General features: G+C 46.3%; 1 protein-coding gene across 2 annotated transcripts in view; it reads right to left on the bottom strand.

Annotated features, from left to right (window-relative positions):
- Window positions 1-428: 428 nt before the first annotated feature.
- LOC121079315 (somatomedin-B and thrombospondin type-1 domain-containing protein-like) overlaps window positions 429-18713 on the bottom strand; it is a 36605-nt gene continuing 18320 nt past the window's right edge. The window contains exons 1-5 of one of the 2 annotated variants that reach the window (XM_040576394.1): window positions 13613-13931; window positions 9801-9995; window positions 8786-8864; window positions 6290-6466; window positions 429-1371 (exon numbers count right to left, since the gene is read on the bottom strand). In XM_040576394.1, the coding sequence (XP_040432328.1) occupies window positions 1254-1371; window positions 6290-6466; window positions 8786-8864; window positions 9801-9995; window positions 13613-13829 (786 nt within the window). In that variant the 5' untranslated portion in view covers window positions 13830-13931 and the 3' untranslated portion in view covers window positions 429-1253. Of the gene's footprint in view, window positions 1372-6289; window positions 6467-8785; window positions 8865-9800; window positions 9996-13612; window positions 13932-18713 lie in introns of those variants that run through there. The other variant, XM_040576393.1, reaches the window with a different exon arrangement.

Below are 18713 nucleotides of genomic sequence, written 5' to 3'. Positions count from 1 at the left end.
GGGCTTCAAGACCCAAACCACAGGCCTAGGCTACAGATGGACTTGAGCATTAAAACTTTCTTCTGAACCCAACCCCAGTCACTCAGCTGGGTTTTGACGAATATAATTACCTAGATGCTTGCCACTGCAGTGCTCTGCCACAAGCCTTTTCTGTGCCTGGCCTTCAAGTTATAATTCTTTTAAGGAGATTCAGTTATGTGCACATTAAAAGAAATATATCCACTTCTGCATACTGGTAGGTCATGGTGCTCAACTTCCTTCTATAAATCCTCAGTAGTTCTGGAATTGGACAGCAGCGACTTCTCTTACCTGCTGGAGCGCAGGAGTGGACAGCAAGATTGGCTGGAACAAATTAAGCAGGTTCAGAAACTAAAGAGATGGCACTACACAGGTTAATCAATCTCACACTGGGAGACCGTCTGTCTCCAGTCTCTTTTATTTCCATTTATAGAGATGCGTGAACATAAATCATCAGAATATAAAGAAAATATTTTCCAGTTAAAAATACAAGGCTACAGCCAGCCCCTCCAGGTACAGCTGGGATGATTTGCTATTTAGAGTTCCAGGACAGCACTGCATTTTGAGGCAACTCCAAGATGCTCCTTGAAACCTGAAGTCAAGGACCCATTTATCCCTGGTACCTTCTATTCTCACAGATTTGAACAGGCTCATTTCTAAGTTTTTCCATTATCTCAGCAGCACAAGATCAACCCTCTGTAAGAGTGAGGATCAATATAGAATGAGGATCAATATGAAATGATGAGACCGGGGGCAGGAGGAGGGAGGCGAACAAAAGGGAAAGATATATAAGCACAAGCATCCATGAAGAAATACTACTGCCATGAAAAGAAGGCACTTGAGTTAAATTATTCTGCTGTTGATTTTTTCAGTAGGATTTTAGAAAATAATCATTAAACTTGGGTTTATGTGGGCTTTTTTGTCTGCTTTCTTATGTGAGGATGGGAGGGTTAATTTGAAAGAAGACAGCAGGGTCAGAAAGGCCTCTCTCAGGCAGAAGAGGCTACAGGAATGGATATACAGAAGGAGGCTGGCACTTCACTGCCAGCCTGATTTCTCCGGAAATTGAGGAGTACACATGGACAGAGATGACCCAGTGCAGACAGCAACCTCTTGAACGTAAGCAGCATAGCCTCTGACATGGAGAAGTCATTGTTTTGGCTGTGATTACTCTTGCTGCTCCGTGCTTGTGCCAGACGACTGTCACACCACTTGCTTGCTGAGACTGTCAGAGGTTAGATGAACAAGAAGCTGTGAACAGAAGGGCAGGAGCAAGTGTCCAGCTGGCGAATTCTCTTCCAGGTTCCCCTGCATCGAGGGTTCCCTACTGCTTGCCAGTGCAACAGCTGATTCCTGAAACACAAGCATAAGAGGGAGAAAGTCACCACGCTGCACTCCTGCTGCAGGAAGCCACTTGTACAAGCAGGACTTAAATCACTGAGTCAGTGCCATTCAGTTTGCTAACATCAGTTTTCACTCCATAGACCCAATTCTCCCTTTCTGCTGCTGTAAAGCGGCAGCAGGCAGTGATCCCCCCAGGATTACAACAGTGTGAAGCAGTCCTCACAGGAACACTGGACCGAAAGAAGCCAGAGCAGCACATATTGCAGATGCTAAGTCCAAAATGATTCACAGAAACATTCCTTTCAAGGTGTCCATCGTTGCATACAATTCACAAAATGCTCCCACATTCCTGTAACTCCTGTACTGAAACACTTGACAGGCTGCACAGTGAGCAAAATCTCTTTGTGTTTTCCTTTCTGTGCTCCCCTCAGCAGGCAGAGCTCTGTTGCCATCGAAGGCCACTGAGATGCTGAGTGAGTACCCAGCACACATAACCCACAGCACATATCCATGTGAGTAGGTGCAGGGACGTGAGCATCTCTGTATAACCACGTCAGTGGACCATCTGCTAAAGTCCTTCTACCTTGCTAAGAGCTGCACGCCAACATGGCTTCTTGATTGCAGCTGGCTGGAGGTACCAGACCTTCCTTCGTTGGAACAAGGCTACTGACAGGTCTCTTAAGAAGATGAAAAACAAACGAACAAAAAAACCCACAACACTGTTCCCTAGGCAGTCCATCAATACATTGACCAGAACTGAACAGACAAATATCCTATTAAAACAACCAAGCAGATCTATGGGCTGTTTTTCACAATCAGTGGCTGCAGAAGAAATGCTGGCCAAAGAGCCACAGAAACTAAAAATCTGCTATAGCAAAGGATCACTGCAGGCAGTAGCAGCACAGGCTTTGATACAGATACTCCTTCATGAGCACATAGACCTGGGCTTGAACAGGAGACTTGTAAAACCCATCCCCACAAGCAGCTGGAGTACAAGGAACAAGACACGCAGTGTGTTCCTTCCCAGAAATCATCATTTACTGGTTTAAGGGAATTCCTCACATCAGTGTGTCTCAGACCTGTCCTTCGGAGAAGCACAGATACCACGATCTCCAGATACACTCTTGCCCTATGCAGAGGGCTGTCAGCAGAACAGTCCAACAGATCCCTAACTTCTGCTTGTTTTATAGTTCCGTGGAAACTGGAATTAGTGCTGTAGCTCCATGAAGATAATTCTGCTCTTGGCTTAATGAGATGTCATGCTCCAGAGCAGGGTTTTATGCATCACACATGGTTGGAAGAAGACTCACTGTATTTTTCTTCTGGCTTCAGATCATTTCAAAATACCAGAATCTACACAGGGAGGATTAAGATCCCAGATAAAGCAGGCTGCACAGAGCAATCCCATCCCCTTCAAAACTTGGGCTGCAGCTTTACCTTTAAAAGGCTTTACTCCTTAAACACATAAGCTAAACTTGCCAATTCCAGCGTTGCTGGTGGGGAAGGCAAATACTGACTTTGCTATAAATCAAGTCCATCCATTCTCTTTCTTTCCCCCCCCTGCCATGAGCATGGGCATAAACTACTGCAGTCTGGACATTTATGTGCTACAACCGCTACAGCTTGCTCCAGATGATGAAGAGCAGCTGATCCTCCTAGACACAGGCTGAGTAACAGTTTCACAGATGTCAAGTTTGCTGCATCGTGCTTTATTTGTAGATCTTTCAGAAGATGATCCAAAATTAACAGATCGATTTCCTGGCTCAATGCTCTGCATTGTTTATCTCTTAACCTTCTAGAAGGAGGAAGCCGATCCAAGCAATTGAATTACCCCTGATGGCCACAGAGATCTGGAAATAAATCAAATATTTTGGGAAACCTCCTGAGCTTGCACACATTTCACAATGGGGGTTAAAATGAACTAGCATCTTCTACAGAGTGGGAGACAGGTGGAAGGCATAGATAACAAGCATCTCTCTTCAACTTGATGCATTTATAAGCCAGACTCCACTTAGACATTAGACGATAATTAGGAAATACTCATCAAAATATACCAGCATTGCTGAGTTTATTTTAAACTCTGTCAGATGTTTTCCTTCCTGAGAGTCACTCTTGGAACAATATCTCAGGGAGCTAAATGCTGGCACAAGCTGCCGAACTGACAGCGCGAGAGAAGCAAAGCGCAGGCACGGCGTGGGTGTGACGGAGCAGCAGCTGTGCATGCTTCCCTGCACAGCCTCAGCCAGGAGCCCAGCAGACCCAGGGCAGTGTGATGGCACAGGGCAGCTGGTGTAACCACTGCTCTGAGGTCACCAGCAAACCACCAACAGCTCCCCAGCAGGGTGGCTGGCAGAGTTACACAGGTGAAAATTCGAAATGAGAGTGAACTGAGTATACAGCTAGACTCATGAGCGGATCTAGAGGTGTACTCACACATGCTGCATCCTAGGCTCTGGCAACAGCTTTGGCCTCCCACCATCCCTTTTCTCAGGGCAGCAGTTGCCTTCCCATCTTCTTCCACTGTTCTTTCTAAGCATCACATTTATGCTCTCCACATCTGGCCAGCAAATCCCAGCCTGAACAGCTTGCCACACATTCCTCTCACAGCACTGCTCCATTCCAACACTGCACGCTCAGATACGTCCACTGACTCTGACAGAAGGCAGAAGCCTTTTCACAGACATTTCCCTCACCCTACTCAACGGTTGTCCCCACCAAGAGTCTTTTCCTCCACGTGACCTGGTTTAAAAAAAGTATATTATTTCTGGAAACTCTAATTAGTTATAGTTAGGTAATAGCTCTGTTCATATAAAGAATACCTGTATTAAATATTTAGGATGTTGATATCACGTAAATCAAGCAAGGTATCCAGCCCTAGACAAGAATCAACTTGATCCACCACTGTAAGGTCACAGTGTTGAGCACCAGACCACGCCATGAAGGTTCTCTAGTGGACGTGTGGGGGGTCATCTACAAATCCATGTGAAACGTAAGGGAGGCTTCACACACACACACAAGAGGAGGAAGCTGCAGACCAGACATCACTCATGTTCCGCCAGCCATTTGCCGGCTCATCTCTGCCAAAGCTGCCCAGCACTGCCAGTCCAAGGAGGCGTGAAGTGCGTCTCCATCATCCTGCAGACATGAGCTTTGCCCACTGCTCAGGCCAGCCCACGCCAGCACTGCAAGCCTACATTGCTACCCTGGTAATGAACTCAAGTGAACACACACAGTACTTCAGCTTGGCACACACAGAGAGCTCATACCTGCCCAGAAAAATGCCACAGGCATGACTTCATTTGATATTATAGGCAGTAACACTGGAGGGGTGAAAGTTTACTGTGTTAAAAGTTGTTTTCCCTGCTGGTTCTCACATGCCTGTAATGAATTTATCTTCCAGACCTACAGCAAGTCTCTGGAAACAATTCCTAGGCTTTGCTCAGTTCCAGTGGATCCAAACCAGCTGCTAAGACATGGGTCGAGTCCTAGTTCACTGAAGTCTGTGAACCAGTCACCATCCACTCCAATTCCATTATCACTACCCATGTTGGCAGGCTGAAGGCTGGAGATGGATCAGATCATCATTCCTGAGGGACACAATCATATTGAATTTGCACAACTATTCCACATACAGTGTTGTTCACCCAATAGCTAGGCAAATGAAAATGCCCTCCTCCTCTTTTTGCAGCCCTGTGAGGAAACAAGTTTCTGAATATACTTTTTATTTCACTTAATCTGACGTTCCTGTCAGGCTCCAATGTTTTTGTAAAATAACATTATTGTAAGCTTTTAAAATTATTTACATATTGAATGCAAGAAAGAGTTTTTCTTGGCCACGCCAGTTAGATTTTTTCCTCTTTATATAAAAGCCTTTTGGAACCTTTGTACATAACAAGCTGAGGCAAGGAAGGAAAAGAACCTTACATGATTTCCTCTTACTAAAAGCCTGAGACAAACCCTGATAAAAGGACCACTATTGGCAGTCCTGCTAGTGCAATACTTTGTGTGCTTAAAGCCTAATAAACCTAGTTTAGAGTTCCTAAGTCAAATGAGCATACTTATTTCAACCTTTATACATGTTTTTAAAATATCCCTCCCCACCACTGACAGACAATGACTTTCTCAGTCAAGGCTGTTTTGCAGTTTCATAGGATGCCTTTAATAAACCAACCACAGGGTTAAATTCCAAGAGTATCAGGATAAGAGCAAGGCAGAAGCTGTGCCTCCGATGACTACAGCAGAGGCTTGGGAGCCAGGACTCCTCTGTTGCTGGCTCTGCCACAGGTGGGTTTCACAGCTTCAAGCCATTCCCTTCATCTTCCATCTTTGCTAGAGTCTACCAACCTGTACAACTTGGGTGGTCTCCATCAATCGCCCCAAAGCATTTTCAGCTTTCCAGGGGAAGGATGCTGAAAGTGCAAGGAGTTAACAGTATTTCCATCCAACCTCAGGTGCCAACACTCACCCCAAGTCCCTAAGCCAGCTACCACTTGCCAGGAATATTCATAAATGGTCACTTGTAGGGAAAAAAAATTCTCAGTGCTTAACAATTTGTTTTATTTGACATCTGACAGAATCGTTAACTTTGGAGATATGGTTGAAGTGTCTTTAAAACATCAGCAAAAAAACCCACACAACTGTTCCACTTAAAAGTCAGCGAGATTTAGCAGACTAAGTGCAGGGACTTCCACACTGTAGACCTCTCTCTGCCACTGGTTTAATACACTACCTTCACCAGGATATTTCATCTCTGCAAGAAAGTGATTAGATCATTTCCAGTGTAACTCACAGTATGCAATGAGGATCACCACTTAATACATGTACAGCGCTTCAGCAAGCTGAGTGCAGCACGTTATGAAACTGGAACAAGCAGATCAAGGGAGAAAAACACAAAATCCAACATGAAAAAAGAACCCAAAACTCTTACTTGTTGCTTCCGCTGCCATCCCCGTAGCAATGTAGACTCTTGGAGTCTAAAGCTGGGTGCTGACACTCCACGCAGACGGTGTGGCCCTCCCTGAGATACTGCATCCAGTGAGTGTACGAGTGGTGACTGTGCAAGCAGGCTGGTGTGATGGCCACAAGCTGGAATTCAACACAGTATCTGCAAGCAAAATAACCAACTAGGCTAGTGCCTTCCACGGGACTGTAAGAGCAAGATGAAATTCAGTGACTTCAGATTACTAATTAGAAACAAACAAACAAAATCCAGCACCCAAGGCTATGAAAAACAGAACATGTGAAGTACCTGTATTCTGACAAGCTTAAACGGGGAGTAAAGCTACTCTGTGATGCTTTCAACTCACATATCAAATAATAGCAGGTATTACCAACACCTCTTTTATAAATGGAGATGCAAACAGCTCAAGCATTTGACTAAAGCCAAAAACCAACAGGGCCAGATCTTCTGATTCCATGCCTGGTATCATTTTGCTCAGCCACACTTCTCCATCATCTGCTCTCAATTACTTACAATGAATTTTGTAGAGTGATTTGTGATGGGAGCTAAGATTTGGTCCGTAAAGGATTTCCTTGCGATGATCTCCCTCCTAAGAGATGGTGAGGTTGTCATGTCTCATTACAAAGACTACCAGACTGACATGGCACTTCTGCTCTGCTCAGACTGCTCTGTGCTCCTGCTTCTAACCAAACCTGGCAGTAAAGCTGAAAAGAACTGGCCTTGTTTGAAGGGGAAAACCAAGGAAATTTGGTAACTGTCTACAAACACAGCAAAGAATTGGGTTCCAGTCTAGACTGGTTGTATATCAGTTATCACGGGGATTTCCAAACACCTTCAAGTGAACTGTGTGAGCAGCTTGCTTCCCTGCCTTATCTGAAAGAGAGCAGGAACAAACGCATGCAGTAGACCTGTGCTGACATTTCAGAATTTTACAGGGAGAAGACTCAACTAACTACGAGTGCAAGGGAGGCTCGGGGTGAACAGATGCTTTTTCCTTCAGATACTTAAGTGAGGGGAGTGGACACACCCACACACTGTGGAAATGCTTACATGTGCAACAGCATGTGGGGAAATAAACCAACAAGTGTTTGGTTACTTCACACTGCAAGAGCAGTTCTGGGAAACTACACACCATTCACAGGAATGGCAGCTCTCCACAAGAACCAAGTAAACCATCAGGGACTACAATAAAATTCCGTGGAGAATAACCACCCTGCAAAGCTGTGTGCAAGGGCTAATAGGATGAAAGATAACCTTTCATACCAGCACTATTTTGCTGCAACTAATGACCCCCAACTGGGAAAGATGAGGACTGGGAAGGTCGATGCCAGCCCTCTGTGTTTGGGGCACCAGCCTGGAGGCAGTTCAGCATGCACAGAGGCAGCTGTGTCTCAGTGGGTAAAATGCAACAGATGGTTTTCTGCACAATCCCGTCTGTACCTGTGCTGTGCAACAGTACTACAGAAGAGAACGGGCAGCATTACAGCCAAAAGGGGCTGAAATGGGAGGAGGAAGGGTTTCCCATGCAACAAGATAGCAGATTCTGTCCCCTTAGAATTTATTCCATTTACATAGAACAGTGCAAACAGCACCTGCTTCCACTTCTAACACCGAGGCATCATCCCTCAGGTTAGCAGCTCTCACCAATGCTACTGGGGGCTCAGCATTAACCCTCAGCAGCCAACAATAGCTATAACATATTTCTATTCCATGACACTTGTCTCCACTATACAGTTAAAGACTGAACCTCAATGACATATAGATAGAAAAGAAACCCTGGATTAGGAACACTCTTCTCTCTCATGGTTACTAGTAAGGACCAAGGCTCCTGTAAGGCTGATGTTAACAAGTTTTCCAGTCAGTGAGTATCTTAAGGAGAGACCTGCTGGACTTAACGCTGGTTAAAGAAGTAGCACAAGTGTCATCTGTCAGGATTGCTGAGCAGGTGCATCACACTCCAGTGCCCATAGTCTGACAGCATTAGCTCTTGCAGAGTATATATACAATGTATGCTTATAGTAAAGATGCGTGTATAAATATTAAATATGGTCCCTGGTTAGGAATCTTTTCAAGAAGCAGTCTAATTAACGACAGCCACAAAACTTTCAATGATTCCTTGCCAGACATCCTGCCATGAAGACAAGCACTGAGCACTCCAACTGGACATTGAGAAGAGCCGAAGTGACTGGTCTTTGGCTTACTGATCACCCGATCTCAGCTCATGACATCACTGCTGTTTAAAATCTGAATTTCAGCCTTGCACTGGCCTTACATCAAGGCAGTCCAACAACTTTCAGGTTCACTGCAGATATTGCTGTTGCTCAGGGGAGAGCAGCACCCTGCTCTAATGAAGTGCTCTTGTCCTGATGATCCTTATCAGCAGGATGCTGGGCCCTGAACTGCTACCAGAAAGATGTTCAAAGTGGAGTGTGACTGTGTCCCTGTGCAGAGCCTCCGACTTACCCCACTCTTTCATTGCCGTCGTCTGCAGCTCTTTTTTTCCTTGCTTTTCCAAAACCTCCTGTTGTTATTAACGCGGGGACTGCATATATCAAAGAGAAAAAGTACACTGAGTAAGTGATAACACCGCACTGAGGCTGTCAATGTCTGCAAAACAGTGAAGCTGGACCTTTAATTTCATATGGTTTTATCTTTGGCAGGACAGAAAAATGAATATAACCTTGTATTTTCGTATTATCAGTGACCACCAACCATTTCACTGAGAAGAGAATCTGTATACCTACTATATTTTTGCCTGAGTAGAGCAAGCCTTTGCATCTCTGAAGTAGAGTAAGGCACTCCCAAAAGACAGAGCGGGAGGCAATATTCACATAATGCTGACTCTCAAGAGGTTTGGAAAAGCCAGTTGTAGCTAGAATTCAGACTGGACAGATTTTGACCCAAAAATAACAGTAAAAAAATCATGAGCAGTTCTTCTAAAAATCAGCAAAGGTATGTCATAAAAAGTTAACCAGAACAAACTCAAATCAGGCATTTCTCCACAAACCAGCAGGAGGTTTCCTCTGCATGCACTCTGCTCCAGTGCAGAGAAGTCATACCTTGCCTTTGATGGGTATTGCTCCTTCATGACTTTTTACAGATGACTCATTAAAAGAAAAAAAAAGTGCTCAACACTCACTTCCAGAAGTTTTAAACTAGCATTAATCTACCAACTCTATCAAAAGTGCCAGAGATTTACAATTGTATAAGTGAGAACACAACAGGTCTGTAATATTTCACTTTTGAAACACACCAGACCACAGCAAACGGCAGGCGCTATTTTTAAATATTGTCCCAGGAAGGATATCTCTAAACCCCTGCGTGAAGAGCTCAGTTCTCAGTTACACCAGACAGGCCCAGAGCAAATCTGCTGGTGTCTGAAAACAACACTTTTCAAATACAATAAAGACCAAGCCTGCTGGCCTAAACAAGAGTCGTCCCCCTATTACCAAGACACTTACATTTTCAGTGGACTTACTCAGGGACTGTTTGCACTCTGTTCCTTGCTGAGTCCAGTACTCCACACAGCCAGCCCTCTCCTCCAGAGGAGGGCATACCTCTCCTCCATTCCTGGGCTCTTGGATGACATGCCTCCTCCGAACACGGTATGTTGTCTTGCAAGGCTCTGCGCAGCCACTCCAGACGCTCCACTGAGATACAACACAGGGGATAACTGGAAGAAGAGTAAGAAACAGGAGTGTGAAACGTTACAGAAATGAGGCAAGCAATGCGCCTTCTCCAGAAAAGATGGTTTTTGGCACAGCTCTGTACAACCTTCCTTTTTTCACAACTGTCCCAAAGTTGTGCTGGGCAGTTCCCAGGAGTCACCTGGCCAGAAGTTCCAGCCAGCCAAGCCAGTCCAAGCTACATGGGGCCACTCACCTCCCTTTAGCTACGCTGCTGCAAGGCTCCAATGCAAACTGGCACCTGCACCGAATGAACTGGATTTTTTTTAATTAGACTAGGTCAAGCTGAGTAGTAAAAGAAGAGGAGGAGAAAGACAATGAGGAAATGAAAGGTATTGTTAACCCTTCACACACGTAAGGCCTAAAAATCTTACTGATTTCTCTTGTCAGGTGTCACACAGCAAATGACAACCAGCCACTGAGTCTGTACCACTGCATGGCTGGCTGGAGTTGGTGGCAGAGTTCAAGAAGTGAAATACAATACAATAGCTTCTACCTTGTACATGTTGGTACCAATTTCAAGACATTTATCCATGACTTTAAATTTTGGGAACATGTAGTAAGTAATGCATCAAAAAATCTTCATGTCCCTGAGCATCCCTACCTGCTCTCACGCAGTATCCTTGGTGCCAATCTCCAAAGCTTCAGCTTACAAGCAGCTGCAGAAGCATCTTCCCTTACCATTCAATATCCCATCCATTCACTCTAAAACACACTGGTATCATTTCCTGTGTCACATATCTCCTTTTGTGATCTCTTCCCCATGAGTGTGCCTATAGTTGAGCTTCATAGGATTGTATGCCTGGAGACAACTGTCCAAAATAACACAGGAAGTGCTCGAGAGCACAACAGCATTCATCTGCTGTCCTCTCTCAAAGGCAACCTGGTACAATAGCCCATGATATACTTGACCAATTGTACTTAACCAACACAACCTAAACATCGAGAACAACACATGCAGGAAAAAAACACTTGCAGGTAAGCCCAGTCAAAAACTTCTACATCCTTTGGATCTATATAAGAAATACAACTTGAGGAACTCATGCCATGCTCAGATATGCCACCAGCAGGATTATTTACTCAGCTCACTTCTTATCACATTCTGCCTATTCCTTTATAGCCAAAAAGACTGGACAAAGAACGGTACTTTTTCTTGGTATTATCCACAGAAGCATTTAGATTTTAAGTAAACACCCTGGCAGGAAAAAGAAAAAAAAAAAAAAAAAAAAAGGAAATTTGTATCGTTATGCCCAGGTCAGTGTTGCTGATGCGGTAGGTCTGACACAGCCACACAGAGTATCAGAGGTGGGTTTAGCATGTGTGTATTCACATTTTCCACTGACTCCAGTAACTACTGCTTTTGCAAATATTTAGGCAGAAGAAGTGTGATTCCTGTCCTCCCTGAGCCTTTCATCTTCTTGGGTGGTGCTTCCAACCAGCAAACAAAATTTGGACTGAGCACAAAACTCTTATGAGGACCAAGTGAATGCAGCAAGCCTTCCACTGGCCAAGGGAGAGCAGGGGGACATCAGGGGGCACCGCCTAGCTTCACTGTCCCTGCAATGCTCCTGAGAAACAATTCTGCGGACGCTAAACCATACATTTATCATCACAGCATAGGAAGACTACCTGCCAGAGAACTGCCAAAACATTTCACTGCTTCTGCGTCCACTCTGTGAACCACACCATCTGACTTGACTTAGCAGAAGGCAAAAGGACACCAGAATTCCAGCCTTGGCTGCTCTGGCATCTCTCTTTCTCCCGGCAGGACACTGGCTGGCCTCCACTGTAATTGTGCCTGGCCAGCCCTTCTGCTCAGGAACTCCTGGCAGGTATCAGTGGGAACAGAGCCTCACATGCCTTTTGTAATTAACTGTGCCTCACAATTCAATCTTCCTTGCCTGGCTGAAACAGTAACAGGAGCACACGGGTGCAGAGAAGCTGGGACGTCACTGTTTTGATTACATCCCTTCTTCCCTAATGTCTTCAGAAACTTTAGGAAGATTTTTCATATGCTTTTCTTTTTTGTCCAAAGGCACCACAAACAGCTTTTAAACCTATTCAAAGATTTATCAATCTAACAGATTTCTATTATTTAACAGATCGAGACATTTCATAGATGCAGCGATGTACCACAAGAAAAGCCTGTGCATCAGCTTGTATGCTGCACAATGTTACAATCCTTTTGTGCATCATATTTTGAATCTTCTGCTCTTTTCAGTTTCATTTGGCCTCAGATATTAACGTCTTTGCCTTCATATTTTGCTTTAAACTTACTTTGATAAAGTAGCTCTGTAGCGATTGGACAAAAAGAAAACTGCAGAAGAAAGGCCAGGCTACAAAGACAGCACAAATCAAAGCAGAGCTGGGTCCCTTCCATGCAGCACAGAGGGACCACAAGAAGCAGGGCAGCGGTATCGCGCCACGCAGAGCCAGTCCCCAGGACCCATGCAAGCCAGCAGGATGCTGCTGTACTGCCGGAGAGCCACAGGACGGCACCGCCGAGCACCGTGCGACACCAGGGACACCACGGGACTGGAGCCGTGATCGCCCTTTGCCATTTCCTCATGAGGTGTAAGCACCTGCAAACACATTTCTCTTATCGCCCTGCTGTAACACAAACGGGGTGCGTGAGGGGTTCCTACCAATGCCGGCTATCCCGGAGGACTGCCAAAAGCAGTTGGAGCAGAGGAGAACAGCCAGCAGGGCTGGGGCACTGCTGTGACAGCCTGGGGCCAGGCCAGCATGCTGCAGGGGGGGGTCCCATCGCTGTCCTGCTCACCGCTGCCTGCTGTGCCCAGGGGCTGGTGGTGGTCTCCTTGTTCACAATTTGTCTAAAGTGCATCGGGATGATCTTATTTCCTTCCAACTTCAGGATGAACTTATTTCCTACCTGCCTTCCTGCTCTCTCTTGAAAGGAAAAAGGCAATTGAATCACAGGAACGTCAGCCTGAAGCAAAACTGCGCAAAGGCACAGCTATGCAGGTTGGAAAATAAAAAAAGCCATTACGTGAGGGGATAAGTCTCCTCGAGGATGCTATTTGTGGGAAAGGGATATGGGATTGCAACCACTCACTAAAATAACTGATCTCCTTAATACACACCTGTACTTTACCAGCAGACGTTTACGGAGGGCATGCTGCCCGCCACCCCCGAGGCTCAGCAGCACGGGCACTGCAAGGCTGCACAGATCAGCATGAGCAGTGGGTTTGATCCCACCCATCGTTATCAGCCCCCACAGGGACAGGGGTTTCTGAGTCAGGAAACGTCCCATTTCACATGTGCAAACCCATCAAGTCGCTTAACCTCCCATTCAGCACTCAGAACAGCAGAGCGAACTCCCCCCTTCAGGGTTATTTTGGGGCTCTGCTCCCACTCCAGCTCGCCGAGGCAGGCACGGCCGTACCTTCCACCATCCCCACACACACCCTGACGCCCCCTGCCCATGGCACCTGGGCACCTCCAAGCCTTGGTGTGGAGCAAAGCTCCCCAGTTCGGCCACCCCACGTCCCCTCTCGCCATCCCCACACCCGTACCTCAGCCCTGCCCGGTGCGGGACACCTCCGAGGAGGACGGGCAGCGGGGCACCGGGAGCCACACTCACCTGGGCAGGCCTGGGCATAGTCGTGGCAGCAGTCGAGGGTGTGCTCGCACACCTGGTCGCAGTAGCAGGGCCCGTAGGAGCCGTCGGGCCGCCAGCCGGTGCCCAGGCACGACGGGTCGCGGCCGGGGCAGCACAGCCCGAGGGCGGCACAGCCGGCGGCGGCGCGGCGGGGCAGGGCCAGCAGCGCCAGCACCAGGGCGGCGGCACGGCCCGGCATGGCGGCCCGGCACGGCCTGGGGGGCCCAAGGGACGCCCAAGGGGAGGCTCTGCCCGGCCCCGGCTCCTTTCGTTACTCCTGGGCTGCTGCGGGGAGAAGGAGCCGGCCCGCCTCCCCCGCGCCCCGGCCCCGCCGCTGTGAGGGGAAGGCACCGGGCAGGGCCCGCCCGGCCTCCCGCGGGGTGCCCCGGGGCCGGGGCGCGGCGGAGCCCGGGGGCGGCTCCCGGCCCGGGGCCGTGGGTTCAGAGCCGGCTTCGAGAGCCCTCGGGCGGCTCTTGGTGCTCCTGCCGGGGTCCGGGTGCTTCCCGGCCTTCGTGGCAGCTCCCCGAAGGTGCTGCAGGGTTTTGAAGGGGGTCGTTTCTGCACTGACTGCTACCGCTCGCCAGCCGAATTATCGTGAGGAGTGTCAGGAAAACCAACCAAAAGAGACCTTTTTTTTTTTTCCCCAGATTTGACTCCAGCATACCTCAGGAGGCATTAAAAACCTGAAACTACTCTCCCGGTACAGTACAGCAGCTTATAAGAAAGACGACCCAGCCGGCTATAGTGCCTCTCTACAGAGCTACTCTGAATTTTCTGCTTACTTTCAAATGCAAGAAGCTTAAAGTGATTAGAGCCATTCCTGTGAATTATTTAGCAATTCAGTGGGATGCTAAAGGCTTTACTGTAACTTCTTATCAAACAGACGTGCTTTAAAATATCGATCACAACAGATGTTATACCTTGCCGAACACTGTACTGGGATTTATAAAACCCACCCACTGATTTTTTGCGACTGATTATGCTATTGTACTAATGGGGGTATGGGCAGAGTGTTCCCACTTCAGGGAGACTGCAGCAAAGATGCTTCTAGAAAAAAAATAAAATAAAATAAAATAAAATAAAATAAAATAAAAACACGAATATGCTGGACAGGCTAACACCTTCATTATGCGCAGTGCTGGAGGCATGGGAGTAGAGGAGACCTGGCATCACTCCAAACCAGGCATAACATGGTAAAATCTTCCAAAAAGATAAGGATTAAAAGGAACTTTAGCTTCTTTGTACATCCCTAGATACCTGTATCAAGGAAATGATGTCTCATTTTCTTGGCAGTGGTCAGATATTGCCTCCTTGGAAATCATACACGTAACAAATCCTACAGTGGGTAAGAGACAAAAAGCCCATGAGAGGAAAGAGAAGAGCACTAAAAATTAGAGGCCATAAGGTCTAGGAAGAAATTTAAAGATACCAGGTGTTAATTCCTGCCTCTGCCAATGAGTCACTCACTATGTGACCGCAAGTCATTTAATCAATGTATGTCTCATTCTTGATCTAGAACAGGAAAAACATTCAAAAGGAGTCTGCATTACTCAACTAATTAGTCAACACAAACAGAGGACTGTACAGCTTTTGCACAATTAACCGAGGGGCAGTAATAGAGAACACTTCCCAGGTGTTTCTGGTTCCAGCACTGATGCTGCCGTGCTCCAAGTTGGGGTAGGAGGAATACAGCCATATTATTCTGAGACACACAAAACTGACTGAATAAAAATTACTTTTAGAAAACAATGTTCTCATATTAAGACTGCAATTTTGACTGTTCCTGTACTATTAGAAAAATCAGATCTGGGTCCAGATAAACCTGGGGGTTTACATTCAATACACCCCCCTTGGGGGCTCTTGGGAGAAAACTTTGTTGCTTAAATCATGTTCCTAGTCTGAAAGCAAAAGTTCTTCCTTGTGGTTTGACATAATCCTAGGGGATTTTTTTTTTAAAGGTTTGGGTCTTTTTTCCCCTGACATGCTCCAAAGATAATAATGTTAAAGAAGCCAGGGAAAACATTGCCCAAGCCCTGGACCGTAGCAGCCCAGCTATGGGCTGTTGCAAAAGGATTGCCGAGTCTAAAAGTGGGACTGTTGGCCCTATGAGGTATATTGGAGCCAAGCAAGCGTGCTTTATCGAAAGGAACTGTGGCTAGCCCATGTTACAAGGAGAGTTCAGCAGCAGAACAGCTTGCAGGGCTGTCCTTGGCAGTGGAAATTGTCTTCCAACCTACAGGGAACATCAAGCAGCAGCTCACCAGGGCAGGTGGAAAAGCAGCTTTATCTGCTTGTTCAAACAGAGCTGCTTTCCCTGCCGGCCATGAGGGGCTCCTTCCCTCTTGCTCATTTTCCCTTGCTTAATTAAGTTGCACTGTGATGGAGCTGCTGCTGACCCAGTTCCCAGAGGCCCTCCTGCTCCCTTCGTTAACGCTGATGGACAGAGGATGTCAGCAGATGCAACGTCCCTCCCAGGTGACAAAGGGAAGGAAGCTTATTCTCATTTCTGTTCTGGATGGTGTCTGGGATAGTTCATCACTGTCCATTACCATCTCTGACACAGGCTGAGCCACCCATCTGTGGTATGGGGAATTCTGTCCAATACCAGCCCCTTCTTAAACTTTATTTTGCCATAAGACCCCTCCTCCTGACAAAATAAATAAAATAAAATAAAATAAAATAAAATAAAATAAAATAAAATAAAATAAAAATCATTATGTAGCCTGGATAGTATTTTCCACATTTTCAAACAGGATTTACCCTATTCCCTATATGTATCCATCTCCGTATCTGTCTGTCACCTGATGATTTACATGTACACTGTAAATGCATTAGGGGAGAGGTATTTTCTTTGTTCTGTGTTTGTACAGCCCCTTGCACATTACATCCCTTGTGCAGGACCTGAATTCTTGTGCATTGCAGCAATAAGGACATCAGCAGAGCTATCAGTACTCAGGCCAAAAAAAAAAAAAAAAGGTTCTGGTTTAGAGCATCTGATTTTAGCCTCCATTGTGACAGCCAAGTCTGTAAAAGCATAAAAGGAAAGTAGCCAACCAAGTGATCTGATTTCTTGGAGCTGATTTCTACAGATATGTGAAGGCCACGAGAGAGCTAGCTGCCAACTCATTCAAACCCTTCTTAGAAGCTATCTCATGAGATGCTCTGCTTGTTTTGTTCTGTTTCAGCAAGTATCACCAGTTCACTTGAGCCTTCCGGAGTATGACACAAATCAACAGACATGACAAAAATGCTTGTCCAAAACAAAGCAAAGGTCAGTATTTCCACCTATGGAATCATCGCTTTTGCTGCGATGAGCAGGTACCAACTTGAGTAATTCCAGGTGCACATATCAGCTTTGTTCTCAGTTTTTAAATACCAGCAGAGAAACCCTCAGAAACTTTAATGTTTTCAAAAAAAAAAAAAGCTGGGACAAATAATCAAGCTTCCTACTGCTATTAAATCCAACAGATGCAGCAAAACACCAAGACCAAGAAACCCAACGAGAGGTTGAGGCCTTTTGGGATAGGTGATAATCAGATTCTCCTCTGCTGCTCTAAGCACAGATGGTATTTAAACAAACCAAATCTGTGTGCCAACTCCTGTCACCCCTTCACCCTTCGGAAGCTGAGCTCTCAGCTAGTAGCCACATTAAAATCTTTCAACCCTTTCTTCCTATCTGATCACCCTGTTTCTGGGGATACCGCCCTTCATGAAATGATGCTGTAGCATCCTTTGAAACAGGGTGTTTAATTTTCAGTAGTAGTTATATTCAGGTGCAAACCCTACATTTCCTCGCTCTCAGGTTGCTGCTTTGGCAGGGCAGTAGCACTTGCTCCTAAGCCCTGCGGGCCTGACGCAGACACAGTGCAGCAGAGGAGAGGAGGGCCAACATGAAACCAAAGAGACCAAACTGCCCCATGCTATTCTTAACTAACTCTCCCTTTCAAACTGTCCATTATGCTTGTGCCTCACTGATCAGGCAGAATAGGGGCGAGCTGGCCACATGCTAAGGCCAAAGCAACTGCTGTGGTTTTGTGTTCAGGGCACTTAGCTGATCCTGTAGTTTGCTGAGTGTTTTCCCATCCCAGATCCTTCCCTCTGTGTGGCAGATAGGAAAAAAAAAAAAAAAGCCTCCAACACAAGAAAAGCAGGGAACACATGCAAGAAAAACCTGGCAATCTCTGATGATTTACCCTACCTGGGTATTCCACTGAAGCCATTCAGTGGAGCCTGAGAAGAATTTATTTCTTGTTTCATTCAGTTGTTTAACTCCCTTCCCCTTGTGCTGGCAGTAGGAGATCTCTGAAGCATCTCAGCCCTTCATCACACCCGAGGCCCTGAGGATGCAGCTTTCCCAGCCCTGACATTAAAATTGCTCAGTACACACAGGTCTTCCCTTACATGGGTCAAAGACATCCTTTGCACAAGCTGGTTAGTGTCCTTCTCAGAGCTGCTCTAACCAGAGCAGAGACTGGGATCTGATCTCAGACTGCTGCTGATAAAAAGCTGAGCACTCATTTATCCACTAGAAAAGCTGCATTAGGTCAAAACAAAGACCTATCTCCCCTCGTATCTGTGTTCAATAGTGGCCAATACCCGATGCCCAGGAGGGAGTAAAAGTTGTACGATGGTATTTCCCCAGAATGCTTTCAGACCTTCTGGTAAATCACCTCCAGGATTTCCTAATAGCTGGTGCCTATGCCTCAGCCAATATGTTTTATACAAATCCTCTGCCATCCCACTTCAGACCAATGTAAGCTTTTAGCCCCCACAGCCTCTCACAGAAGAATGCCATGCTGCATGGGGCACAAAGTTATTCTCAACCTGGCATCAGTTGATTTAATTGGAATTCCTGGTTCTTGTATTGGCAGAGACAGGGAACAATCAATTCTCATTTACTTTCTCAAGGCCACTTAGGATTCTATAGATCGCCATTGAGTTCTCCCTTAATCACCTCTCTTGCAGGCTGAAGAAGGAGCTGAAGGGGCTGCCTGGGCAGTGGTTTGATTTGGGAGAGAGGTGCCACGAGCCCAGGCTCTGCCTCAGCAGCTCCACCACCGTGGTTTCCCTGCCACTAGTTGTA

This window comes from Cygnus olor, chromosome 16, assembly GCF_009769625.2.
Source record: "Cygnus olor isolate bCygOlo1 chromosome 16, bCygOlo1.pri.v2, whole genome shotgun sequence".
Taxonomy (NCBI): Eukaryota; Metazoa; Chordata; class Aves; order Anseriformes; family Anatidae; genus Cygnus; species Cygnus olor.
The sequence above is the reverse complement of the archived record's forward strand: the minus strand, read 5'-3'. Positions and strand labels throughout refer to the sequence as shown.